Below are 26,110 nucleotides of genomic sequence, written 5' to 3'. Positions count from 1 at the left end.
TTAGAAAGGAATGGCTCGAGCCAAAAAGGTAGGTCGTGGTTGCGGAATGGGTTGATGCGGCGAGCGAAAACAGCCAACATGCCTAAACAGGGGCCTTCAGGGGCTCTCAGGCTTTTACCTTAAACCGTACACTCACGCGGCCGCATAAACTTGGTCCCGCCGTGGGCAATCAACGATGTGAACGAATTCGACCTTGTTCGAGTTTTTTTCGTGCTTCACCAATCAATGCAAGGTTTGTTGGCGGCAAGGTTTTGACACTCTATCACGCGCGCCACACCCCAGGCGAACCCTTATCAAAGTGGCCGTGAAACAGCAAGCCGCGCGTCTTGGAAGGGAAGTCTCAGGTCAATGGGCAGACAATGGACGAGGCTGGGTTATGTGTATTCCGAAAGTTACTATCTGCTGGCATCGCATCAACCGCCAAGGTTCAGTGAAGCAGCGTGGATCATTGGTGGACCATTGGCTAACAAAAAAAGACACTATTCCATCGTCGAACCAATCTAAGGGATACAGGCGTCTAAGCTGATGCGAATGTCAAACACCTCGTCGATCAAAAATATATAAACGGAGATGCTGATGAGTATCCTAAACTCCATAACGTGCTTCCACACACCCAGACGACCAAAAACCTCTACGAGCGAGCTTGCATAACTTCGAAGAACGCAGTGTATTCGTCCGGTGTCATGAGATCGTGATCCTCCTCGGTGACTCGGGAGTAGGGTATAGGCTTCCCGTTGACTGATACGATGCGTAGTTGTCAATAATAACACTGACACAGGGTGTGATGCTTCTTACCGTAGACCAGCGGGTCGTCATCTGGCGTTCCGTTCATTGCACTAGGAACGTCATTCGATATCCCATTTCCGTTGTTGAGATGCTGATTGACATAGGGCAGGTCGATGCCAAAGTCGGTTTTAGCTAACTTCGACTTCGTTGCTGCCCCTTCGTCTTCTCTTGAACGAGATCGCTTTCGATAGTCATTCAAGGAGTCAAGGTATTCGACGGATGGTTTAACGTCTTCCTCTTCATCGTTCCCAGCATCGCCGAAATCGCTCCAGGGAGCACTCGTGGCAGACGGTGTAGCTTGAGCAGACGCCGATGCCGAAGCAGCCAACGACGCGTAGTACTGGTCATAATCTAGCAGAGATATCAGCAGGTGCCGTAAGTTTGATAATGGATACCCATTACAGTCCGCTTCATGGTTGATGACAGGTTTAACATCTTCCACTACGATGGCGGTCTGGTCCGACTTCGAGCCACCAATAACACCGAGACCTCTTAGTATATCGTCATTCGAACCCGTGCCGGCAGCCTGCTCTCGAGCATGCTCCTTCACGCCCAGAGCCGTAAGGTCGCCAGAAATGGTACTTTTCAAATGCCAGGAAGGTAGAGCGTTTTGCTGGCGCTTTGCAGCAGCCTCGGCATCGCGTTCCATCTTTTTTGTGTGCTCATCCTTATCCATGGATATCATGACCCCAACACCATCATCCTTCTTCTGGTTTGGATCCGAGCCAGCGATCTTGAGGCCAGGCTCTGCGTTGGGGTTCTTTTGATTGTCGGCTGCAATGGTATTGGACTTAACCCAGGCCGCGACGTCGAAGCTTAATAAGGAATGTGTAATTTGAGCAATTATATCATGGACGGTGGATGGGTTACTCACGCAGGTAGGACCATACCTTCGCTCTTCTGCAGGCCATCTCGGATAAATCGCATTTGATTATTAAACCGTTGCATTCTATCTTTGCTACCTATCACACTTGCGGCATTCTCGTTGTCGACTACTTCACCGTGGCATATTTCACATACAAATTCCCCGCGAGTTGTGTCCATGAGTTTGTCGACGTCAAGCGGCGAGTACGATTGCTTGCATTGAGTACAGATATAGCCTTTGTGTTCCAGTTCCTGGAGCAGAGCATCAGCCCACAAGATGCGGATAGTGATAAGAAATGGCGCCCACATTGCGAAGGGTGGAATCAATTATGCTGAACATTTTGGCGACGCGCCACTTGACGACATTGCAAAAGTTTTCGTAGTCGATGTAGTAGTACTGCTTCCCAACAGACCGCTGAGCGCCTTCCTTCAGCTCATTTTGACGATATCTGCAGGTCCAGGTCGAAACGTGTGTTAAGATCGTTGTGCAGGGCTAAGGGCTCTACGCACATTTTGACCAACCGGTCGTTCGAGAGAACTGCCATCAGCTTGTTCAACTCTTTCGCCTGAAGACCCATCCTGCCCGCCAGATCATCGTCCTTGAGGCTATCAAGTCGGGAAACGACGAAAACGGGGATACATAGAGGATGGTAAGTAGTGTTCAACGGGCAGATTCTAAGAGTTCAGAAGAGTGCTACGACTCGCTACGCAGAATACTTACACCGGATGCCGAGCAAGCTGATCCAGAATAATGGTGTACTTGGCTTCATAGAAGGATCGGGAGACATGCTGAACCAGCAGACGCAACGTCTCTTGTTCCTCCTTGGTTGCCATTCAGGGCCTCAAGACTGCGGGGACACGCAGTCAGTCGTATTTGCAAGCCTCCAGATTGAGTGGTGGAGCTCTGGGACGGCGGTTTGGCGGAGGAGATGGCCGTCGGTAACAGAGTCAGTTTTCTTCGCCGCCACGATTCAAAACAATGGGTTGGGGATCACATGACCATCGCACTTCTGGTGCGGCATCCTATCCATTCTCCTTCCATTCCGACTCATACCCTCCTCAAGGTGCCAGATTAGCCAGCCAGGCTACCAGGTTGCCGTCAACGATGACCTCCAACGTGCACCACCATCCAGCACGCATCCCAGCAATCCCGGACCTCCGTTTTGAGAATAGTTATCTGCGAAGCATACGGCCATTCTTCTACGTCCGCAGAATCCATGTTGCACCAGACACCAAGGAGCCTGACTACGACCATGCGGACGTTGCTTTAGCTACTTCTCAGAAGGCAGTCATCTCAGAGGACATTGTCATTGACTGGGCCAAAGTCCTCTGGATCACCACACGCGACCAAGTTATCAGCCCATTTCTTCAGGGGGCTGTCTGGTGAGTGCTACGACCTTACCGTACCGTAAGTCATGCTGAATGTATCCTTGCAGGGGGATCGCTGGCCACTTCCTCGTACCCCTCATAAGACGAGCTCGGGTGCATTCAGCAAGATATATCAAGTCACGGCTTGTCTCAACTGAAGGCAAAGGAATAACATGGCTAAGAAATTGGGTGAAAGGATTTAGCTCAGCTGCGCCCGAACGGCGAAAGCTCGCGTGAAGGTCAATCCTGCTGTCCCTTTTGCCTTTATTGCGCTGACATTGCCAGCCAGCTGATCGCGCGTGTACGGGAGTCCACCCCTACTGTATCTTGGGATAATAAATATTTATTTGGCGTCGACTTACTTCTATGGCACCTCCGCCTTCTCCATATTCCCTAACGGAGGGTATGTTTCCCCGCTGTCTCGCGAAGCCCCGATTGTACTTTCCCGGCGCGTCCAACCGTCGACCGTGCCTTGAACGTGCTACCACCATTGGCCCGGCCGTGGAAATAGGTTAGGATCAAGTTATCGGGTGCTAATGCAGGAATTGCATAGTGTAACCTTCATTTCCTGCCCGATGCGTCTACGGGTATGAGGCCCGGTGTGTAGACGTAGTTTGGGCCCACTCCTAGTGGTTCCTTCGCCTGCATTATCCGCTTGCGTCATTTGCTTCCCGTTGGGGCGCCCGGTAGGAAGTTTTTTTTACTCGATCCATTGATATCCTATTTGATCGCTCTCTTTCTCTCTTGGTAGTTTGTTTGTCTGCCCATTGAGACCTCTAAAGCGGAAGCTCCCGTCGACTTGGCTTGATCTCTCCTGATCCATTTACCGAGATGGCTGCCCGGGACGCAACACAGGAAAGATATCTGATCAACCTCCACTCTGCGCTATTCTCAAGGAACCTCCTAGAGCGCAACCTCTTCATCATTGACCCCAACCATAGCACTCCACTCTTCGGCTACGGCTACGTTTAGACTACCAGATGTCAATCCGGCCGGCGTCGGTTGTTACAGCCATAATTAATGGAGCAGGTCCGTTAGGAGATGCTAGATTACCGTCAGAGCTCTGGGGCAGAAACCACCGAGTGGCGGCCGTTCCATCAAAACTGAATGGGTTCACCGATGTCATATTTAGACGGTCTCATGACACGATGGTGAGGTGGTGTAAGAGGTCAAAATCATTTACCAGATATCACCGTAAGGAGTGGCAAGCAGGCAAAGGAGTGGTATGTTCCAGCCCATCAGGCGCTGTGGGTCACAAGGGTTTCAAGGTCGGGTCGACACACAGACTTCCCTCGAAGCATCCCCATCCAAGGTTCACCGGTATTCAAGAAGTTCATGGCGACTTCTTCTGGTCCTGATACTCTCATGAACGTTTATCCAAGCATGGACGCCGACGCCGATGCGAAACTGAATTGTACCTGGCTGGGAGACCCGTTTGCTTTCTACAGCATAGCATCCGATGCCGCTACGGGATCCAACGAAAGTTCCAAAATCCTATAAAATGTGTATATGAGGGCACTTCTCTCTCCCCGACAGTTTGTCTTCTTTGACTTACGCTGTTTTCAACACTCCCAATGATTGCCACTCCTCTATCCTTGATCGTTATCGCAGCCTCTGTTGTCCTCGCTGCCCCCAGCCTGACAACTTCAGGATGCGATATCTCTAACGCTGAACTTTCCTTGCCTCCTGGGCTACCCCCGCCAACAAGCTCGCCCTCTTACATCTCAGTCGCCATCGGCGTACAGAATTACACCTGTGCCGACACTGGGGCATACACGTATGCCTCTCTTCCAAAGCCGCGCCGCACATACTCACTTTCAACATATTTGCAGGAGCGTCGGTGCTGTTGCTGAGCTGTTCGACATCTCTTGCCTCTTGGGTACCCCCGTTTTCGACCATATCCAAGACCTGGCCTTCAACATCTGGAAGGCTCTTCCCAGCAAGGTTACCGCCGAGAAGGTCATCGAGCTACTTCATCTAGCAAAGACACCTACTACCCTCGGACAGCACTACTTTATCACCAACCCCATCACTGGGAGTGGTCTCAGCCCGAAGTGGGATTTCACTTCACAGGGCGCTACGAAGGGAAACCCCGACGCATTTGTAGTCGGTGCCCGCTCTGGAGGTGTTCCCGCTCCTACGGGCCCTCAAGATATCGACTGGCTTTTCCTGACCGGTGTCCAAGGTCAACTGGCCGACCAGATCTACAGGGTCGACACTCGAGGAGGGCAACCTCCCGCTACTGTATGTTCGACTTCCCTCCTCGCAACTATGTTATCAACTACTTTAACTCGTAGTGCACTCCCGGTTCCGCACCTATCTCTGTCAAGTACGCCTCTAAATATTGTGAGTTCCTGTCCACTCGGAAATTGACCGCGCTTTGACTTGTGGAATCAAGGGCTATTTGGTGGATCTGTCCATCAATCTTGATCACGGCTGCGGGCATTATCCAGTAGAACAGCATATTGTCGTGTCGTTGTTTTCCCGGAAATCTCCCTTGTCTCACATATGATCAAGCCATCATGTAACACGCCGTCAAGAGATTGAACGAGGTCGCTAGCTCGTCTGCTTTCCGGCCACGACCGAAGCAAGGGATGAATACAGCTGAGCGCTGATTCTCACTAACCTCCTTATCTGGGAGTCGCAGAATCGGCGCTGCGTTTACTCACCCCTGCATACTAGTATCACATCATGCCCTGCAAACGATGAGTCCTCTCCCGACTGGTATGTTCACGGTTCCGACCTATTACTTGGGTTTTCACTAGCACCCATCATCCACTCGTCGGCTATTGTTCTGTGGCTGTCTTTGTGGCTCGTGTCGTCTCTCGGTGACCTTCGCGGGAACGTTCCTTGAAATACAGAGTTCGGCCGTGTGGGGTACCTTGTTATGACTTGATCACAGCCTTTTCCAACTGTATGGCTGGTAAATCCATCAGCTTGGGAAAAGCCCCTTCGTCACATTCGTAACTTCTGGCTTGATATCCTCCCTGATCGCATTCTTCATTGTTTTCTGAGAATATACCCAGGCTGCAAAGCGCTTCCAACAACATTCCTCGGGATTCGCTTCTCAAGTTGACTTTGACAGTTCCATCATGCGCCCACTGCTCGGCGTGCAAACCTCCATCGATCTCTTCGTGCGTCGCCTTCTTTCATCATATCATTGCTTCACTTTTAGGCTGAGTAGACAATCTTCCGCATAACATATTATCAGTGACTTGCGACCAGAATCTTACCAATCCTTGGAAATCGAAGCTCCATTGTTGCATTGTTCATCTGTGGTGATTCTGATTGGATTGGAACTTGTATGGTACCGTCGGGTGAGGTCCCATTTCCTTGGTTACGACCCACTTTGTGTGACCTAATACGCCACCAGACGGCACCAACAGCCCAATGACGGATCTTTACATTACGTCCGTCAAAAATGAAGGAACTACCCGTCCCATCATTGTATGATCGTTTGGGCGCTCCGGACCCTTCGTCTGGTCAGCATGCTCGTTGGTACACCGAGTGACCTTGCGGGTTTAAGCAACATAACTTTGGTTCATAGCTTTGTAAGTCCTCTTGTACTCAATGCAGGAAAGCCCAATCCTGATTCCGTATACCAAGACACCCTGGGTCCATCAAGGGTGTGTACCTGACAATTCTAAGCTTATCATCATATTCAGTTCACTTACTTCCAACATCCCTGATCTGATGATCAAGTGTTGCTTGTCCAAGCGCTCGACATCTACCAATCATCCTCCAATGCACCACCTGAGCTACCTATACCGCAATTCTCACAACATGTGATGCCCGTTCGCCTTCGGGAATTCCGAGAAGTATATGTCAAGCACAACACAAGGATTGCAAGGTACTAACAAGACATGATGTTGAACAAGACACATAGCGCTGACATGCTGGCATGGGAGAGCGGGAGAACTCAAAACTTATTCCCACCGACATTGAATTTCCAGATGAAACGCGAAAGGCTCTAAACTAACTTCGTCCAATTACGCGCTCCCCGGCAACAGAAAGCTATAAAACCCATCCAGAGATGGCCTTACTCCTCATCGGCAGTTCGTCTTCGAAACCAGCCTTCCACAGTCCTTCCCATCCTCTCCTTTGAAAAATGTTGGCCCTTTCCCTAGCTTCTATCGTTGTTGCGGCATCTGTCGTCCTTGCTGCACCCAGCATCAAAACCTCAGGATGTGATATTTCGAAGGCCAAAATATCCATCCCATCTGGCCAAACGGCCCTCGTCCAGCCCACCCTTGCTCCGTCTTACGTTTCGGTCGCCATTGGCGTCCAAAACTACACTTGTACCGACGCCGGGACATATACGTACGTTCTCATTCTCCAGAACCCGAGCCTTGGTACTCACATATATCCCAAAATACAGGAGCGCCGGAGCAGTTGCCGAACTCTTTGACATCTCTTGTCTAGTCGGCACATCAACCTTTGACAGGATCCAGGACGATGTCTTTACCGTCTGGAAGCTCCTTCCCAAGCAGCTAACCGCTGCCAAAGTGATCGAGCTCCTTCATTTCGCTAAAACGCCTACAATCCTCGGCCAACACTACTTCATCATTAATCCCCTCACGGGTGTTGGCATCAGCCCGAAGTGGGACTTTACATCCCAAGGCGCTACGAAGGGAAACCCCAACGCGTTTGTTGTTGGCGCGCGTACTGGGGGCCTTGCAGCACCTACCGGCCCTCAAGACGTCGACTGGCTTTCCCTTTCGAACGCACAAGGGCAATTAGCAGACCAAATATACCGAGTTGACACTCGGGGAGGACAACCTCCCGCCTCTGTACGTTCAACATGCACCACTTCCTATTTCACGACTAACACTATTTCCGTAGTGCACTCCTGGGTCTGCTCCTATCTCTGTGAAGTACGCATCAAAATACTGTAGGTGCCTGACCATTTATAACCTCGACATTGATTGATCGTAGACTTAGGGCTCTTCGGTGGATCCGTCCATCATTAAGAAGCGATAGGCCAAAGTTCTTGGTCCTACTCTACATAGTCTATTTTGATAGTACTGTACTTCGATGTCGAATTGTTGACATGGTACTTTAAATTTGCTGATTTGCTTTGGTACTTGAGCAGTGGCGGTTCTACCCGGTCCGCGTTCCACAGCAAACTACAATCTCAGCCGAGAATTGTCCGCGCCGACGTGCATCAGTCGTCATTTCGTGGCCCGCTTGTACCCCATATGCAAAAGCTGATCTGCTTCATAATCAAGTTTATCGATGAGGAGCTTGACCGAGGATAAAAGGCTGACCGGAGCGGTATTACTCTGCTCACACCCTATCTCTCAGCCCAACGATGCCTTTCTCGAAATCCGTCAAGCTGAACACTGGCGCAGAGATGCCTACGGTCGGGCTGGGTATGTTACACTGTCCCCCTGCAGAAATGCAGACCACTGATTGTTATGTTTGTAGGTACATGGAAATCCCAGCCCGGTGCCGTTGAACACGCCGTGGAGTTTGCTTTGAAGAACGGATATCAGCACATCGATACTGCCGCTGCCTACGCCAACGAAAAGGAAGTCGGTCAGGGTATCAAGGCCTCTGGTGTCCCCCGCGAGAGCATCTTTCTTACCACCAAGCTTGATAACTTCGACCAGGCTACCGCAGAGAAAGCCCTTGAGGATTCGCTGAATAACTTGGGAACAACTTACCTCGACCTCTGTAAGCAGCTCCTTTTCTGTCCCTGGCCATATGATTGCTAACGGCTTCTCGTAGGGCTCATGCACTGGCCTGCTCCCATGAAGCGCGTAGATGGGAAGCTGCTGCCTGATAAGACAGTGAGCTGATAAAACTTCACAGATCTTTCTAGCATTAATATTCCACAGCTTGACTGGCTCGATACATGGAAGTCGATGGAGAAGATCTACAAGGCCCATCCTGAGAAATTGAAAGCTATTGGTACGCCCGATCCTTGCTGTATCCTGGAAGGGCGCTGACTATCATTCCCCAGGTGTCTCCAACTTCTCGATCGAATTCTTGGAACGCCTTCTTGAAGTAGCTACCGTAGTCCCAGCTGTCAACCAGATTGAGCTCCATCCGTGAGTCGCTTCATACGCTAATATACCGTCGTACTCAGACGTTCGTTCAGTTCTTGCCCTCAACAAGAGCTCGTCGACTTCTGCACGAAGAAGGGGATCGTTCTCACTGCTTACTCGCCATTGGGATCTGATGGATCTCCTCTCCTCAAGAATGAGACAGTCCTTGAAATCGCTTCAAAGTACAACGTCACTCCCGCCAATGTGCTCGTTTCCCTTCAAGCAAACAGGCCTAACGTCACAGGTATGTCGTGTTTTGGATGGTCTGAACACTAGGGCTTACTTTGATTCTGTCAGTCCTCCCGAAGTCTGTTACCAACGAACGCATCCTTTGTAAGTGGCCAATTTTGCCCACCTGCTTGATTTTTCTGATCTAGAATGTCCCTGCAGCGAACAAGACTATCGTTGATTTGACTGAAGAAGATATCACTAAACTGCAGGCTATTGACAAAACCCACCACTTCCGGGCTTGCCACCCAGACTGGACTGGATGGGGATCCCTCGGCTTCCCTGATTGCAAGTAGATGGTGGAGAACAGTAAATTATCTATAATCATACGCCGAAACCATCGTGTAACACCTAGAAATCCAAGTGAACTCACCTTCGTACAGAGTGCAGACTGATCTCTCCTGCACATTCGATCGATCACGATCGGCGGCTTCTGAAAGGGCGCACAGGGGTGTAATTCCTTGAATCCCTTTTGAATCCCTACAGTCATGTTGAAGGAACGCGACGACTTGAATATGGCCCGAACTGCGTCAAGCAGATATATGGAGCTCATACACTCTACTATTCAAGAAAGACCACAAACACACGCGTTATACAAGCTTTGCAATGCCATCAAAGGACGCCAAGAAACGGCCAATTTGCGACGCTTCCTTCATGGGTTGGTTCTCTGTTTGGCGTAGACATCGCAATAGACAATGTCTACCTTTACAGCCTATCGGACTCAAACCTGAAGCAGCCTAGTGGGCTCGCTTCGAGTCCTCGGTCTGCTCTCCAGAAAGCGACTTCACGTCTCAAGGCTGGCAGGACAAGCGAAGTCGCGATAAGAAGTCAACTAAAGGAGCAATCAAACCTGTTGAATCAAGCAAGTGGGTCTCTGCAGTACTTTTTGGGATCATGGCTATTGACCATAAAATAGATCGGGAAGTAAAGGCGTTGCGTGCCGAGTTGGACCAGAAGCGTCGGGTGGCTCTTCTCCTGGAAACTCTAGCGCGCAAAGAAGATATAAGATTTCAGAGATTCTCTGAAATCCGTGTACTCATTGATGAACTGAGGTACGTGTCGTTGTCTTCGATTGACGTTGGCCAGCGTGACCTGGCCATATAGGAAATCTGCAGCCAATGTGTATGCTCAGGTTAGAAGTAGTACATCTAGGTGCTTAACCTATCTAAGGGTAAATCAATGTATAGGAACTTCCGAGTGTTCCCAACGAACCCGAGGGCGTGACGGCCACGGGCGTTGACGGTTCAAGTTATCTTCAGGACACACTCACCGTATGTAGGGATCTTATCCGTTCTTTGTTCAATCTGACAGACCGAGCCTAGACGCTCCATGCCCATCGCATCCATACCCTACGATTATCGCGTCAACCACCAGCTCCTGACCCAGTCCCTTCTCTTCGGATCACCGTAGCGAAACAACTATCCTTGCCGGAGGATGGTCCCAGCGTACAGAGAATGGTGTACGTGATTCTCATACGGCCCCAGAGCCACATCTTTCTAAAATCGCACCCTCAGAGATCAACTCGTTGATCGGGCCAGGCGCAAGGCTCAAGCACAAAGCTCATACCACAGCATACTCTCGCCACGTACTCCTGAACACGACGTTGATATTGACGAACTGTCTTCGGCTGTGGTTAGCATACGTTCTTATGAGGCGAACCTCTATCTAATCTTTTCGCGAAGAGGAACCAGCACAAAGAATTACAAGAACTGTCAGATCTCAGCATCTTACTTATCCACCTCTCGCAGAATTATATTAGATCGGTGAAGCCGCCTTATGATTTTCTCTGCCCCAAAATCTCACGTGAATCCAGATCCGCGCATTCACTACTGAGACCCTCCCTGTCATCTCAAACACTCTGGATGAATCCCGCCGGCTTGCAGAGGGGGAGACGTATATCGGTGTTCTTAAGAACACGGTTACCTTCTCCGAGCCGCCCCCCAATGGACAACATAACACGGCGGCGCTTGCTGAAGTTTGCCACCCAAACAGTACTGTAAGGAAAATACCTATCATAACGTCGGAATGAAGCTGACCGATGGTCGAAGACCTTATACAACACTATTGATAGAGTGAAGAGGAGTGTCACTCAATGTGCGTTAACGTTAATAACACGGATTACTCTCGTTGTTGATAGACCTTTGGCTTTATACAGGTCAGCGACGCGCCGATTTTATTGCGAACACGCTCAAGGCGCCAGAGGACGACATCGAACTGCCTGCGCTCGTCGGTAAAGCCGGTCTACTGTACGTATTGGTGCCTAGCTCACTCACTTTCGTAGCTAAGCACGAGGAGAGTACTTCAAAGGCCGACGAATACGCATCAACTTTGTTGGAGAGGAAAGCAAAGAAGGTAGAGCAGGCAGAAAGACTAGTGCGGGATGTACAAAGGTACATTAAAGATGGAAGACTTCTTGCGGGAATAGAGTGAGTTGGACGGACGATCAAACGGCAAGGTGGTCGCTTCATGTAGGATAAGACAGTATTTTATTGGCATCGCTACAGAACAAGTCCACAAGCAGAGAAACTCTAGTTCACCGCAGCATTCACCAAGGAGCAGGTAGCCCTGAAGCAGTCGCTCCAATCTCCGTGAGTTGAGCTAGGGGGTCTAGTTGGCCCTTGTACTGTGGATGGAATGAAGCGTTCGTGTAGGGGCAATGCACAGAAGGTGAGCCTTTGTATATGGGAGTGAAACTCGCGGCACAGATCTCGAACTGCGTGAATTCATCGTATGAGATTTCGACGGCATTTCTTGGGTTTCGGTCACCCGCAGCGATACGTTGTCGAGCCTAAAGAGTGAGTGAATTGAGTAAGTTTGCTCAGAAAAGACTTGGACAGATGGTTACCTGGGCTACTATTTTAGGATCTGGCTTCAGTTCCAGCAAACGTCTAGAGAATCGAGCGGCATGCGCTTGGTTGTTTGCCTTCGCAAAGATATTGCTAGCGCTTCGCAGGGCGATCTGCATATGCGGAGGTTGAAGTTGACAGTGAGTGAAGTAGGCGGCTAATTCGAGGCTTCGTTGGGTATTATCCGGCTCCTGCTCAGCGACTCGTCTGCGCTCTAGCTCAATGCTGACACCTAGCAAATATTCGCGCGCAGCGGTCACTGTGTCTCTCCACTGTTCAAAGGATCAGTCAAGAAAGTAGTGCCATATTGACAAAAGCACTTACTTGTTTGGCTTCTTCATCAGAACTGAGAACCACCACAAGCAGGGATTGAAGGACGTGTCGGAATGCCTCTTGAGCCTCGGCTAGTTTGTTACCAGAAACGAGACGGTAGCCTTCAGTCAATTCTGATCGGACGGACTGCAGGGAACGAGCTACTACTGGCAAGACGCGGCTTAACGAGGATTCGGCCGGGTTGCGTCGTACGTGAAGCTGGAGTGGAGGAAGTGAGGCCATAGGAGATAAGTAGGTATGGGAGGAGCGATATATTGATAGGAATAGAGGTTTGAGTAGAACGAAGTTGACAACTCCCAGCTGCCGATTTAGTAACTGCACGAGTAATGTCAGTATCTCATAAAAGTTGACAATGAAGCTAGATCCTGACCTGCATCGCCGTATCGAATGAGCCTGCCGCTACGTGATCTGCGGCAAGGGGCGAGTTTTTTGTCCAATGTTCGACCTCACTTACGCCCGGAGCAGCACCAGCACCCAGCTCTTCTTCTTCCGGCTCGTCCGATTCATCCTCGCGACCAGTTTGGAACTCCTCGCCCTCAGCATCGAGCTCCCACCCACCCTCCTCCGGATCAATGTCGTCCGGAATTTCCTCTTCCTTCGCCCAAGCATCAAGCGCCGAAGATGCGGCAGCGGCAGCATCGCCGTTGACATAAGCGGGCTCAGTGCCGCCCTCAAGCATGCCGTTGGCCAGCACGCGATCCCAGAAGTTCTCTCCAGCAGAAACCACAGGCCAATTGAGATTGGTGGTAGTTGTCACGACCGGCGGTGGCTTCAGCGTTGACGCGCCAAAGGTAGGTACATCATCAATATCTGCGGCAGTCAGCCCCGCACCTTCCAGAATCTCCTCGGCTAGTTCGTCGAGTCCATTCGTCTTGGCCGTAAGATATGCCAACGGATCTACGCGACAAGTCAGTGTCTACGCTAGGTCACATGCGTTCAATACCCACGAAGGCCCACGTCTCGCAAGACAGCGATGCGCCCCTCTACATCACCAGCATACAACGCATTGTGGAAACGTGACATAGGGTTGCCACGGGCGTCAGCGATCTTCTGCATCTTAGCCAGCTTGTCAACAGAGCCTGTGGCTAAGTAGAGGAAGGACAATCGATCGAAGTTTTTTGTTTGTTGATATGCCTTCTCTACGATCTAAAGGAACAGGCGCCTTTTAGACGGGGGATAACTCAAAGATGAACGCGACGAACCTTATGGTTGCCTTGTTTCAACGCTTGCTGTGCCAGACGCTCCCAGCACTCTGGTCTGTCAATCTCTTTCGCTGTCTCCATTGCTACTTCGAGGTTGCCGCATTCGATCGCAAGCTCAAACCTTGTGTTCGTTTCTTGCACGAAGTGAAGCGCAATCTAGTAATGAATGAGCATTGCACCCCCACCCGGAAGACAAAGAACGTACCTCGGGGAACCCCTTCTGCTGCAAGTAGCCGATGATGCTTTGTCCCAGAAGGTTAGAATTCTTGATAATGTAGAGCATTTCTTCGTGGTTGTTCTTGAGGAGCGCAAGCTTGAAGCGATATTCAGTGGGGTCGAATGTAATAGTCCTTGGCCTAGCCGAGCGATCGAGACAGTGGACGGTCTTGCCCTTGACACGAGTGAGGTAGACGGGGTTATCGAGGGTGCATATAACACCGTGATCGCTAATAAAGATGGTAAGCTACAAAAATTACGATGTTATAGGGTACATACCCTTGTGACAAACAGTACTTGATATGATTAAGGGTGGAGTAGATGAATACACCCGCGTCGTCCCATGCACCAGATTTGATACGAATAGTCTCATGAATCAAGCTGGTCTGTGAGAAGTTCCGGTTGGCGATGGTGATGGCTATCGAACGGTAAATTGGGATATATCTGAAATTGCGACTAACTCACTATGCTTGCTCATTAAAGCGACGAGAGATCCATCCGCATTCCATACAACGTACTTCACGGGTGGACTGTTCACTTCTGCGATGGTCTTCTGTTGCTGGATGTCGTACAAAACGACAGACGACGTTGAGCTAAGGATAAGACTAGCCGTGCCGCCATAGAAGATTTCGTTCGTCTGCACTGGGGGCTTGATGGTCTTGAGAACGGAATTGGACAGATCGCGGACTTCAATCAACTACATTGTCTGAGCTCAGTACGAAAGGATACGAATGGGCAATGCAGACGGACCTGTGTGTTCTTGTTGAGCACCGCGAGCCTATTCCTTGCAACGAAAATGGCACTCTGTCCAGGCCCCTTCTTGCCATCAACGCTCGAGTCCTTGACATCACCCTGCTGGCCCTGAGGCAGCGTAGCCAGCTCAAACATACCCCCGTCACTGGTGATCGTAGTGATGACAGCCCGTTCGGCTGGATTGTAGCTCAAGGTACGCGGTGGCACGTAAGGACTACCAAACTTCCTCACACCCAAGAGGCCAATGTCGGAACCGGTGCCGAAGTCGTACGCCCGGACGTACTTATCCCGAATATAGTACAACGTGTCCTGATGAACCGCGAACGCGGGACGTTCGCGCTCCAGCTTGAATACGATTAGCCCACTATCGTGACCAGCAGCGAAAAGGTTGAGGTTGGGGTGAGCAGCAAGCACCCAGAAACGGTCGTGTTCGCGTCGGAAAGTTTGAATCGCGGTGCGTTTGGCCAAGTCCCAGACTCTGATCGTCTTATCTTCGCCACAAGAGACAATAAGCTCGTGCTTGGGGTGGAACAGCGCATTCGACACGTTGTTGAAGTGTCCTCGACATGAATCTACCTCCCAGGCCTTCGTTTCGCTCATTCTCCAAATCTTGATCACGCGATCGTCGGCAGCAGAAATGATGAGGGGGAGGGTAGGATGGAACATAGCATAGTTCACACCACGGTCGTGGCCTTCAAGAACGTATTTCACGGTCGAGAAATTGTCGAAAGTCTCGAAATTGCCAGGCCCGCTAGGTCCTCCCGGGGCCCCAGGCGCGCCTTGGTTCGGAGTGTTCTTGCGAAGGCCCGAGATGTCCCAGACGCGAACGGTCTGGTCCATAGATGCTGATACAATGAGATCGTCCTTGGGATGGAACTGGGCTGACATGACGTAGTGGGAGTGCCCAGTGAGTATGGCGATGCAGTTTCGTGAGGTGCTGTTCCAGATACGTATGGTCTGGTCATCCGAGGCGGAGAGCTGATCGCAGGGGAAATATGATCAATGCTACAACTGAGGCAGGGTGAGGCAGGGTGGATACACATACAATCCAAGGCATCTCGTGGTGAAATTGTACTGTTCGGACATAGTCTAGATGCCCATGAAGAGTGAACAAGCATTTGCGGTTCTGGGGACGAATATCTATCCAAAGCTATAGCATTCATCGTTGGATCAAGTCGAAACGAGCGCGCACCCCAGACTTTGATTTTATAATCATCACCGCCCGTTGCCAGAAGAGCCCTCGTTGGGTGGATAGCGACACCTCGTACGGGACCTGAAAGGGTTCTGATGAAATTACTGGTCGTGCTTGCTGGCCGTGGGGCTCACCTTCGTGTTCCTCAAATCTATCTACCAAAACACCCATGCGATAATTCCATAACTGTACACTCCCATTATGCAGCGCAGCAGCAAGCAGCGGTTGTGTTGGGTGGAACGCGAGACCTTCATCCCAAAGAGTTTACTCTCAGTCCATCGGTCACATTTGGAGAGTGTACAGACCTTTTACGCGGTTACTTTTGGATTCGAATTTCGTGAGCATAACCGACATGGCGGGCGACCTTTACTGAGCGGAATTGAGGAAATTAAGACGTGGTGCGCAGAACAGAAGATAATGTACGTGAATTTCGACTGCCCGACGCAACCCTTGTAGCGTATACGCGCTGAACGGTGCTGTCGTGGCTTCTTTAAGTTCGACGTGGGAGTTCGGTTTGAAGGAAATCTGAACTTACTGAACGGTTTGTGAGCGAATAGTGACTGTGAGAATATACTACTTACCGTGGGTACAAGTTTCCCTGCTTAGAAGCTAGGTCTATTTTGAACTGGGTTGTGAAGCTCGCTGTATTCAACAGTTGCTATAGCTCTTCCAGCCACAGAGCGAGCCCGACTGTGGCCGGGCGACGACGCGCACTTTTTAGTAGGCATAAGTGACATTCGAGGCCGAGCTCGAGGTATTTTCAGCATCCTCAGGCGATCGCTTGTGAACAAACCAGTTCATCGCAGCCGAATTACAGTTCAAGCTACCTGTCACTCTTATGGGAGTGCTTGGGCTCACTCCATTCCTTAAAACAACTTGGTGAGGGGACATTTGAATGGCTGGCCGTGCATATTTTTAACATCTTTAGCCCAACTGTCCTCAAACAAATACCTGAACGACTCCGTGCACTGAGTGGAAAGACGATTGTAATGTGAGTGGTCCGTATTCCAAGGTTCTAAACGAACTAACCCACGCTTTAGCGATGGAACCCTCATAACACAACGGTTTCATTACGCGCCCTTGCCTCACCAGTACAGACACGTACTAGGATGGTACCGGCTCGCCCAAGAACTGCGCGACAATGGCGTTAACGCGCTCTGCGTCTTTGATGGCAAGGAACGAAACTTGGCGAAGGCTCGCGAGGTGGGCACAGTAGTCCGTCTCGCAGGAAAACATACATTATGAAGACCACTACTTAGGTTGCTCGGAGAAAGGAAGTCCAACGCGTGACGGTTGCCCGCGGCGGCGTCGAGAAAGAACGGCTTGGTCGCCTTCAGCAACTCGCCGCACTCCTCAGCACGTTCGAGTCTTTCACGCAACCCCAGCGCGAACGCATTGCTCAAATCATCGGCAGCAACATCCAAGATATGCCTGATGATCAAATCCCCGTGGTGGGCTATCATCCCCAGGATTTCCCGAACGATGAGATGCAGGAAGCCGATACCGACACCGATATTGACCCTGACTTTGAAATTCATGACGACCTCTTCGGTGGACCCACGGAGTCACCTGTCTCTTGGACTCCCGCTGACGACTCCATGCAGTTCGATATCCCTAGTATTTCTGACTACAATCTTCCCTCGCCGTCAGAGACATTCGAATCAAGTTCATCTGACTTCGACAGCTTCGCCAGCGCGCTGTCCATGCTATACTCGCAGTACCGAATGGGCGCGTCGAAACTCGCGTCGCTGTCGCCCGGTACTCCCGACGCCGCGTCGTCCTCTGAGATCTTGATGTCAAAGTCCCAACATCGACTTGCCCAGAGCGAAGGTCAGCTCTGGAGGCAGCTGCTTGCGCTCCCGGGGTCCAAGGACAGCGAGGAGCTCTTCGAATTGACCAAGCAGAGCGAGATCCTCTCACTTTCGTACGACAGGCGAATTGACTCGCCGACACCTCAGACGTACGCCGAATGCAAAAGTATAATTAGTGCGATGGGTATCCCTTCGGTTGACACGACAGGTCCCTTCGAAGCGGAAGCACTGGCGAGCAGTCTAGTCCTAAATGGCTATGCGGATTACGTCGTTAGCGAAGACACCGTACGTCCCCCACATCTCTCCTCCACAAATCAATAATAACATTATCCCCAGGACGTCCTGGTCTATGAAGCCCCGCTCCTTCGCAACGTAACCAACAGAACTGGCCCCTTGCTCGCAATCTCCGGCGCCGAAGTGCGGAAGGTCTTGAAACTATCTCGCGCAGCGTACATCGACTTTGCTATCCTCCTGGGGACGGACTTCTCGGAGCGCATCAAGAATGTGGGCCCCGCGCGTGCGCTCAAGTTCATCCGCGAATACAAGACCATCGAGCGCGTCATCAAGCACGAGACGAAGTACCCTCCGCGCGTGGCGAAGGATGTGTATCTGCAGCAAGTGGCTACGGCACGTAAGGTCTTCAAGACGCTGCCCCCCATCCCCGAGAACATGAAGGACCTGCAGATGGAAGAGCCTGACAGCGAGTTGGTGCGCGAGATGCTGCAGATGTACGGCTTGGGCCGGTCGGTGGAAGTTGATGATTGGGATTATCAGGCCGCGCTAGCCGGGAATTACTTCAACGATAATCCGAGTACTTCTAGTGTGTATGTGTAAATACGCGTGCCCATATAGCAGCTACCATACTGCGTGTTTCGGGGTCCATAACGGACACGGTTCACCGTAAATACACGATGGAGTGTCTATAAAAGTTATTGTGGGCTCTGTACGCCGATCTAGAAGAAGGCGTCATTTGAGGTCATTTGCCGCATGACTGGTTGAATCTTGTGCACCGCGGAATGGAAGGACCGCATGCGCATCCATTGTACTGCAGCATGTTATATGGACGTGGGGGCGAATATAATGATGGAAGACATCCCGCACGATACGTGGTCAGTAAGCCAAAGTTGGTGATACTATAGGGCAAAATCGTAAAGTATATAAAGTCCATCATTCAAAGCGAACGAATTAGTCCATGCTTTTGTCGGGTCCGAATAAGTGAAGTGAACGTAAACACAACCCTCGGTCAACATTTACAGCATCAACCCAAGCGCGAGGCCAATTGCGCCAACTGCCACACCGTTGCCCGTCATGCCAGCAGCTGAGTTGCCTGTTTGCGACTGGTTTGGTGCGCTGGAGGTCGTAGTGCCGCTAGCTGGGAGCAATGTCGAACGGCTGACGGAGGCGGTGGTCAACGGCGTTGAAGTGACGGAGATGGGTGGCAAGGACGTGGAGTCGGTGCCAGGCAGAGAGGTCTGGATGGTGACCAAGCTGTCGGTTGACTCCGTGATAGGCAGTTCGGTATCAATGGACGACGAGCCCACTGTCGGGTCCACAATTAGAGACGACCTGCAGATATGGTCAGTTGCTGAAAGAGATCAAAGAGAATAAAGGGATATTCACTCGGCTGTGGTCCCACCGGGCAAGGTTGGAGTTGCTGATGGCTCATCCAAGGTCGTTTCGACTGGCTGCGTGAACGACGTCGCGCCTTGTGCGGACACATAGCCTGCAAGGAGGACCAAGATACTCGTGGCAGCAGTGAACTTCATCTTAATAACGGATGTCCTGTAGATCACAATTGTCAGTTATCCATTGGTGAATGTGCACTACAGTGTACTCACGATGTAGTAGTGTCGATGTCGAAAGGAGGGGATAGCAGAAACTTGGGGGACCAAATCACAGACTCTGCGGCGCCTTATATACCTCCTGTCTTTCGCAGAAGTACCCTCGTTTCCACGCAGTGCAGCATCCGAGGTGCCTACACGCATGGAGATGATCAGATCAGGCTCAAGCGCAGTAGACCGGACTTGGGAATAGGGGCCTCGGGCTGTTCCACCGCCAAATTATAGTGGGCGGCGGTCGCAAGCCGTCTCGGTGCAACGCAACCTCAGGTGGAGCCTTGACAGAGTTCTAGTTCTATAAATTTTACAAACATATAATTTGTGGACTGATAGTATTGATCGATCTATCACGGGTCACAGGAATACGCAGTGAAGACAAAGGTAGGCCCCACTCCGTGCGATGATATGAATGCAGGAACGATGGGGGCGAGTGAGGCCTTGGGGTCAAGAGAGTTTTCGCCTCGCCGCACACAGCTGCCGGTGGAGTATAACCGCCTTCTTCCAAGCTAGCTAGTGGAGTGCTGGGTGTCGGCAACCAGGATGATATCGACTGAGGTTTGAATTTAAAGGTGCATTCTGGTGCATCGCGATTGCCAGGATGCCGATAACCCTCTCCGCTACATTCCGTAGAAAAGTAGGGGCCGAACAACCTGGCAACATCGTGATCCTATCGCGCAACCGATGTCACGATGTTGTCGAAATGCTGGGCAGAAACTGCGATATAAGCTTGGATCCCGCCGCCATCGGTGAACTCATCGAGGACTAATAATGACTGAGTATTTTCGTAGAATGTCGTGGTGGAGCCCGCAGTGAATGGCTGCGTCCACAGAGGGCGCCGAGGCGATGGTCGCACCCCGCTTCTTAGGCTTGGATTGTCTTTGAAATTGAATAAACGAACCGCGAATGCGCGGCAAGATTCACAATCGATGCGGATGTTTCGCCAAACTCTTGCACTCAACGAAATAGAGGACTCCTGTTCGGTTTTTGAATCATCCGGCTTGCTACAGAAAAATGAATCCCATTAGCCTCGTAATTCCAACCTCCGAGCGTACTCTGAATTAAGTCACCGTTTACCAGATAGAGTAAAGTTTAAACCAACCATATCTGATGTTTTGTTGGTTGTCGGTAACGATGCCTTTAGGACGATATATCAAGGACGACTTCAACTTTAACGAAGAGGAAGTTCAAGAATTGCCACATGCCCCTGGCCGGCCTGACCGACAGCCGACCACGCCCGTAGTTTCAACAGCTGGACCCTGAAATTGAAATGAGAGTGTACAGACTTACAGTCCTGTTCATACCTTCTTCGAAGAATGGCCACCTTGGGCTCTATGTCTCGAACAGAACTTCCCCCAGAAATCTGGCGGCATATCTTGTCCTTTTTGTCGGAGCCATATGAACTTCTCCCAATCTGCGGGGTGAACCGTCTCTTCTACGATGTCGCTGTGGACTATCGGTACAGAAACCTTCGAATGGGGTTTCCCTCAAATAGCGCTGTATTCAAGCTTCGTAGAGCCAGGTTGGTGCGGCATCCGAGTCTCTCGAATACGATGAGTGAAAAAACCTCAATATAGGGATCCTTGGCTGGCAAAGCGCGTCAAATCGCTGTACATCTCCACCGATGCTATTGAACTGCTGTTCAAAGACTGGTCCTCCTTCCTGCTGCCATCGAGGCCGCATTGGTGGAACGCCATTCTGTCTCTCCTACCCGACGCCGTTCTGAAGACGGTGGCCTTCCCGGAACCTAAACCGCCACCAGAAAAGAAGGACGAGTGTACGAACATAGGTGCGGAAGAGATCTCCAATCTTATCCTCGACGCCGCCGACGGGATGACGAACATCGAGAAACTGGAATTTCATTCCACTCCCACCAGCGAACTTGACTTCGAGCTTGAGTTTATGCGACTTTTGTGTTCGCGTCTGCAGCATTTGCAGACTCTGACATTTTGGGTGGGCACTGATAAGGTGCATTTGGTGCTGCCCGTCCTGCAATTCTGCAATCTCAAAAAAATTACGCTGCACATTCACGCATGTGGAGCTGGAGGGCCTGCTCCCTCTGCAGATGCATGTCCTCGAATACGCCAATTTCTAAGGTACTTCGCACCGACGCTAGAAAGCCTCACCGTCAGTACGTTTGATCGCGAAGTCATTGAACGAATGTCGTTAGCGCTTCACGATGGCGGTGGGTACTCCTAGAATGGGCTCGTGTTGGACCGCGCTGATTCGTTATTCGCAGCTGTTATGCCCAGACTTCGAAAGCTCAGCATCTTCCTCATGATCAACGATATTCAGGCATTCCAATCCATCAACACAAACTATCCCGCGCTCACCGAATTAACGTTGACGACGTTTACTCCCGCTACAATAGTCTCCCTCGCGTACCTCCAGCTCCCAGAACTGCGCTCCCTCACGCTGTGGTTTCGACATATAAACACAACACAAGGTTTATGGAACGGGTCATCGAGTTTCACCAAGCTCGAGACGCTGCATCTCATGAACGGCTGCGAACTATGCCCGGACGAGGTCGCTCAGCTATGCCGATTTTTCAAGAAAGCGAATATCATCGATCTCATGCTTTGTGTCTACATCCTCGATGGGGACCTCATCGATACCCTCGCCCTCTCTTTCCCCTCCCTGTCGACACTCATCTTAACTGCTCAGCATGTTGGGCGGGTGGACATCATCCCAACTCCGGACGTCGATCTGGTCAGTATTGAAACATAGTCTGACACCCTGCACACGCTGAGCATTTGTCACTTTAGGCCTCCTTCGAAATGGAAATGCAGGACCGATCTTACCCCGAATGGAACCTCTCTTGGGTGAATGTGGCGCTGCCTGTAAGTGACTGGAACAACTACACCGCTCGTATGGAAGCTGCCCGAATGGTAACATCCATTGTGACTCGGTGCATACCCAGTATGAACAAGCGCGGGGGTGACGAGGAGGAGCTGCTGTAGTTCATTCACGTTGTAAGTAATTGTGAGAAATGATGGGTTGTCAACTTGTAATTAAGCTCGACCCCGAACCACCATTCAGTTGTCATAGGTCGTTTTGTGGTGCGGTAACTCGCTGAGTCGAGGCAGCGAAACGTCTCCTTTGTCTCTTTGAAGATGATTTCCATTCATATCCCGGCATAGCCTTCGGACCAGTCTCTGGCCTATCTAGAGCCAGGTTAGACTCTTCTTCGATTCACCGGCACCTCGCCCCATCATAGCCCGCTGACATTGAGGGTCATTGACTGGTTATACTAGTCACACCAGTAGCTGGTGTCGATGCTCCATGGTGATAGTAAGTTTCCAACGTACATCGATCAGGTACACGCTAACTCACATTCGTCAAGTTTACTATAAACTCCATCCTTCTAAATGCCCAAGCACTTTGATGTCTAAGTGGAGATGTGCCGGTAGCGTCCAGACCGTTGAATTCATCCGTTTACCCGCCGTCTCTGGCGCTGTATGTACGGGTGCTATACGTACTCACCACGCCGCTACTGCGCAAGTCCGGTGACGCTCGCTGCGATGCACAGGGCCGGTCAACCCAGAACCAGCAGGCCCGTGCGTGCTGTGCATGTGAGTAGCAACGTATGTGTCACGATTCCTCGTGTAAGCTCCGTAAAAATTTTGGCAGTTCGTGACCGAGAGGCCGATGGAACGACATTCAAGCTATGCCATCTTGCCGCGATCGTAGGCTGTCTAAAGGTTCCTGACACCTGCTTCATAATTTGTCAATAATCTGTTGAAGTGGTCGCCGTTAAGGTGGCCATCACGATAACGTACTATTGGCTCCATGAGTCAGGGAAGCACCTTACTTCTCGAAACGCCAGTGGCGCTAAAGTCGCCACGAGAAGATAGGATCTTACAGTATTTCCATTGCTCTCCAACTTTAGCCATGCCAAGGCCAAAAGGGTGTTTGTTTTCATCCCATACGTAGCAGCTCAAAGGGCCATTCAATACCCTAAGCTCGCTTCTGACAAGCCCGTGCAACGAGTGGCGCTCCAGGTGAAATGTGGCGGGGGTGAGGACGTCGTGAGGCATTCATCTGCGCTATCGCTTATCTTCCGGTTTCAGGCACTCAACCTTTTCATCGACGAGTTGTACAGGTAAACGAAGGGTCACGTTCTGTTAGCTTGTCGGTAGCGAGAAGGCGTGGCATATATTGGTAAGTATAAGGTCATATTGTCATCGAGGTTTATACTTTGGCTGGTGACATAGGTTTGCTGTGTATACTACATGTGTGAATATTGCATGGTACTCCCGGTACGGATACATATGGTGAAATGCGTGGTGTGTTTCTATGGATGTGATGAAGTGTGATGATATGCTAATAGGAAGAGATGATGGAAGAACTATAATGATATTGGTTCAAGAAGCACCCGTTCCGGAAAAGAGTCGGGCGGGAGAAAACCATCGGCGCGGTGAGCGTAGCCGCGCTTCGCGACGGTAATCGGTTTCTCGTGTGGGGAGCGGGATCGTCGATTGCTTGGTCCCCGGGGGCGAGAAGGCGCACCAATTCTCAACATGGCACGGAGACGTCGCCTCATACGGCGCCATAGTAGATACCGGGTCCGAGATGCGACGTTCGTGGGCACGCGAGAAAGGCGACGGAGGTGATGGAGAGCTAGGACGAGGAAAGAACCGGACCGGATTGAAGATATTGGTAGTTTTGTTATTTTTGTTGGCGTAGAACCCTCGGGGCTGCTGTGCGTCGCGACCGTCTGGCCTTGAAAAAAAAGAATAGTCGGTCATGGTATCGTAAGGGGGAATGTGATGAGGCTGACATTGTTGATCTCGTGGGGGAGGGATCGGTATGGCCTGACTTCGCGAAGAGGACCAGTAGTCGCTAATGATGGGGGAGACGGACATAGGGTCTTCGCACACCATGCTGTTGTGGTCCAAAGAATTCCTACTGCTGGGGTACATGTGCACCGACGGCTCGACATCTCCCAAGTCCCACTGGCAGGGGGATCCCATTTCCTTGTCGTCAATGGCCGGTGTCGCGATGACGGCACCCGGCGACGCCATGTTGTGCGATATAGAGCTAGCAAGGTAGTAGGAGGATTCATCGTCAAGGGCGGTATGCATGATGGAGTGTTCGTCGGACTGAGAGTGACCAGGATCATAGTAACGCGGGGGTCGAGTATACGCTGAGGTATCGATAGTGAGAAGCTGCTTTCGAAGTTTGGCACGCTCGAATGTGGAGCTGAAATCGCTAGGGGTAGAGGGTAATGAAGGAACATGGGACTCAGAGTCGTGAGAATCGTATGAGGAGCCGCTAGAGGGCCCCGAAGCGGTGGCGCAAGAGGCGACGGTGGACGCAGCCACGTTGATGGGGCTGGATACGGCAGACATAGTCGGTATATGGTCCCATGTTGCATTGGCTGAAGATTGCTCCCGCTCTCGCCAGCGATCAGAGGGAACTTCACTGTTCTCCCTAGCGAACACGATATCCGAGCTAGACTTGGACTCTGCACTCCAGCGAGACTTAAGGTCGGTGGCCTGCGACACGTGCTCGCCGGTAGACTCCCTCATCGTCGAATCTTCGGATATTTGAACACCAGCCTCCCACACGCACTTCGCCATGCTTCCGTCGAAGATGACATCTTGGCAGTAGAACGAGTCAACCTCAGCCAGGGCCATGCGAAGCTCAGGAATGGTCATGCGCTGTCTCCAGTCCAAGGCGAGCATGCGGACTAGTATTGCGTTGATTTCGGGGGAGATGGGGAGGACAGTCGGGAGGAAATTTTGGGGGTCTCGAAGGAAAGCTTGGAAGGTTGGGTCGGCTACAGAAGCTGACCTCCATGGATTGCGACCAGTGGTAAGGTTCAGGAGTACGATGGCCAATGACCAAATATCATTAAACATTGGGGAGTACGTTGGTTTGGAAGGGTTAGAGAAGCGTCGAGCATACTCTTCATCGTGACATTCTGGAAAGAAAGTTAGTTCGACAGCTGTGGAATGCTGCGGGGGCTGACGTACCTGGACTCATATGGTAGACGCTTCCAGTGCGAAAATCTTCGCTAATTTTGTCGCTAGTCGCCAAACCAAAGTCTGTGACTGCAACACGCATCCCTTTGTCGAAGCATAGAATATTTTCAGGCTTAAGGTCACGGTGATAAATACCGAGGGAATGGCAATATTCCACTGCGTCGAGGAGCTGCAAGAAGACTTGCTTGATGATATAGTCATCGCCTTGATACCGAGCTTCGTGAAGGATTTGGGTGAACAAATCGCCGTCGCTAGCGTAGTCCATCACGATGTACGTGTAATCTTCTTCCTCCAACACGCGGTGGAGCGTCACGACATTGGGATGAGCAGAGGCGATCTGGTGAAGGGCAATTTCGCGAATGTGAGCGATGCGTTGTCGGTAAGACCTCTGATGATGCAGAAGGCACTTGACGGCGTACGAGTGACGCGGAGAGCGGACGTCAACGGCACGATACACGACGCCATAACCTCCAACGCCGAGTACCTCAACGAGCTCGAGTCCACCGTCGTCGATGAGGGTTCCCACTTGGGGGTGTAGTGCGGAAGGCTTGGGGCTGCTCTTCGGAGACATGAGGGTCGATGAGAAGCGGGGAGAGCGATGGAATGACAGAGGAGTGAATCTCTGGCTCTCGAGTGGAG

The 26,110-nt window shown here is 51.1% G+C and overlaps 10 protein-coding genes across 10 annotated transcripts; 6 read left to right on the top strand and 4 right to left on the bottom strand.

Moving 5' to 3' along the window:
• Positions 1-631: 631 nt before the first annotated feature.
• PC9H_008519 (uncharacterized protein) lies at positions 632-2,484 on the bottom strand (the record flags this gene model as incomplete). Its single annotated transcript, XM_036778029.1, has 7 exons — positions 632-738; positions 796-1,137; positions 1,189-1,601; positions 1,661-1,902; positions 1,958-2,099; positions 2,161-2,256; positions 2,372-2,484. The coding sequence occupies 7 exons, from the start codon at positions 2,482-2,484 to the stop codon at positions 632-634; spliced, it is 1,455 nt and encodes a 484-aa protein (XP_036629457.1).
• Positions 2,485-2,755: 271 nt separating this feature from the next.
• Positions 2,756-3,255, top strand: PC9H_008518 (uncharacterized protein; the record flags this gene model as incomplete). The annotated part of the gene is made up of 2 exons (XM_036778028.1): positions 2,756-3,033; positions 3,087-3,255. 2 exons carry the CDS (start codon positions 2,756-2,758, stop codon positions 3,253-3,255), a joined length of 447 nt encoding a protein of 148 aa, XP_036629456.1.
• A 1,337-nt stretch (positions 3,256-4,592) lies between these two features.
• On the top strand, positions 4,593-5,448 carry PC9H_008517 (uncharacterized protein; the record flags this gene model as incomplete). Its single annotated transcript, XM_036778027.1, has 4 exons — positions 4,593-4,795; positions 4,851-5,262; positions 5,316-5,364; positions 5,417-5,448. The coding sequence occupies 4 exons, from the start codon at positions 4,593-4,595 to the stop codon at positions 5,446-5,448; spliced, it is 696 nt and encodes a 231-aa protein (XP_036629455.1).
• Positions 5,449-7,126: 1,678 nt separating this feature from the next.
• Positions 7,127-7,988, top strand: PC9H_008516 (uncharacterized protein; the record flags this gene model as incomplete). The annotated part of the gene is made up of 4 exons (XM_036778026.1): positions 7,127-7,338; positions 7,397-7,808; positions 7,861-7,909; positions 7,960-7,988. 4 exons carry the CDS (start codon positions 7,127-7,129, stop codon positions 7,986-7,988), a joined length of 702 nt encoding a protein of 233 aa, XP_036629454.1.
• Positions 7,989-8,329: 341 nt separating this feature from the next.
• Positions 8,330-11,726, top strand: PC9H_008515 (uncharacterized protein; the record flags this gene model as incomplete). Its single annotated transcript, XM_036778025.1, has 19 exons — positions 8,330-8,390; positions 8,446-8,694; positions 8,749-8,810; positions 8,859-8,931; positions 8,984-9,071; positions 9,122-9,312; positions 9,366-9,401; positions 9,459-9,588; positions 9,783-10,162; positions 10,213-10,348; positions 10,401-10,428; positions 10,484-10,567; positions 10,619-10,755; positions 10,811-10,928; positions 10,979-11,059; positions 11,110-11,292; positions 11,345-11,390; positions 11,452-11,526; positions 11,578-11,726. The coding sequence occupies 19 exons, from the start codon at positions 8,330-8,332 to the stop codon at positions 11,724-11,726; spliced, it is 2,307 nt and encodes a 768-aa protein (XP_036629453.1).
• A 115-nt stretch (positions 11,727-11,841) lies between these two features.
• On the bottom strand, positions 11,842-16,192 carry PC9H_008514 (uncharacterized protein; the record flags this gene model as incomplete). The annotated part of the gene is made up of 14 exons (XM_036778024.1): positions 11,842-12,084; positions 12,142-12,414; positions 12,467-12,790; positions 12,846-13,372; positions 13,423-13,621; positions 13,678-13,833; positions 13,883-14,123; positions 14,173-14,311; positions 14,359-14,590; positions 14,644-15,624; positions 15,692-15,786; positions 15,839-15,919; positions 15,973-16,086; positions 16,144-16,192. The coding sequence occupies 14 exons, from the start codon at positions 16,190-16,192 to the stop codon at positions 11,842-11,844; spliced, it is 3,654 nt and encodes a 1,217-aa protein (XP_036629452.1).
• A 484-nt stretch (positions 16,193-16,676) lies between these two features.
• On the top strand, positions 16,677-18,483 carry PC9H_008513 (uncharacterized protein; the record flags this gene model as incomplete). Its single annotated transcript, XM_036778023.1, has 5 exons — positions 16,677-16,717; positions 16,767-16,829; positions 16,879-17,041; positions 17,098-17,934; positions 17,986-18,483. 5 exons carry the CDS (start codon positions 16,677-16,679, stop codon positions 18,481-18,483), a joined length of 1,602 nt encoding a protein of 533 aa, XP_036629451.1.
• Positions 18,484-18,899: 416 nt separating this feature from the next.
• Positions 18,900-19,634, bottom strand: PC9H_008512 (uncharacterized protein; the record flags this gene model as incomplete). The annotated part of the gene is made up of 4 exons (XM_036778022.1): positions 18,900-19,215; positions 19,270-19,431; positions 19,488-19,551; positions 19,592-19,634. 4 exons carry the CDS (start codon positions 19,632-19,634, stop codon positions 18,900-18,902), a joined length of 585 nt encoding a protein of 194 aa, XP_036629450.1.
• A 1,166-nt stretch (positions 19,635-20,800) lies between these two features.
• On the top strand, positions 20,801-22,444 carry PC9H_008511 (uncharacterized protein; the record flags this gene model as incomplete). The annotated part of the gene is made up of 4 exons (XM_036778021.1): positions 20,801-21,006; positions 21,062-21,669; positions 21,724-22,193; positions 22,250-22,444. The coding sequence occupies 4 exons, from the start codon at positions 20,801-20,803 to the stop codon at positions 22,442-22,444; spliced, it is 1,479 nt and encodes a 492-aa protein (XP_036629449.1).
• Positions 22,445-23,848: 1,404 nt separating this feature from the next.
• On the bottom strand, positions 23,849-26,042 carry PC9H_008510 (uncharacterized protein; the record flags this gene model as incomplete). The annotated part of the gene is made up of 2 exons (XM_036778020.1): positions 23,849-25,395; positions 25,463-26,042. 2 exons carry the CDS (start codon positions 26,040-26,042, stop codon positions 23,849-23,851), a joined length of 2,127 nt encoding a protein of 708 aa, XP_036629448.1.
• Positions 26,043-26,110: the final 68 nt, after the last annotated feature.

This window comes from Pleurotus ostreatus, assembly GCF_014466165.1.
Source record: "Pleurotus ostreatus strain PC9 chromosome Unknown scaffold_6, whole genome shotgun sequence".
Classification (NCBI taxonomy): domain Eukaryota; kingdom Fungi; phylum Basidiomycota; class Agaricomycetes; order Agaricales; family Pleurotaceae; genus Pleurotus; species Pleurotus ostreatus.
Note: the sequence above shows the minus strand (reverse complement) of the source record. Positions and strands in the feature narration are given on the sequence as shown.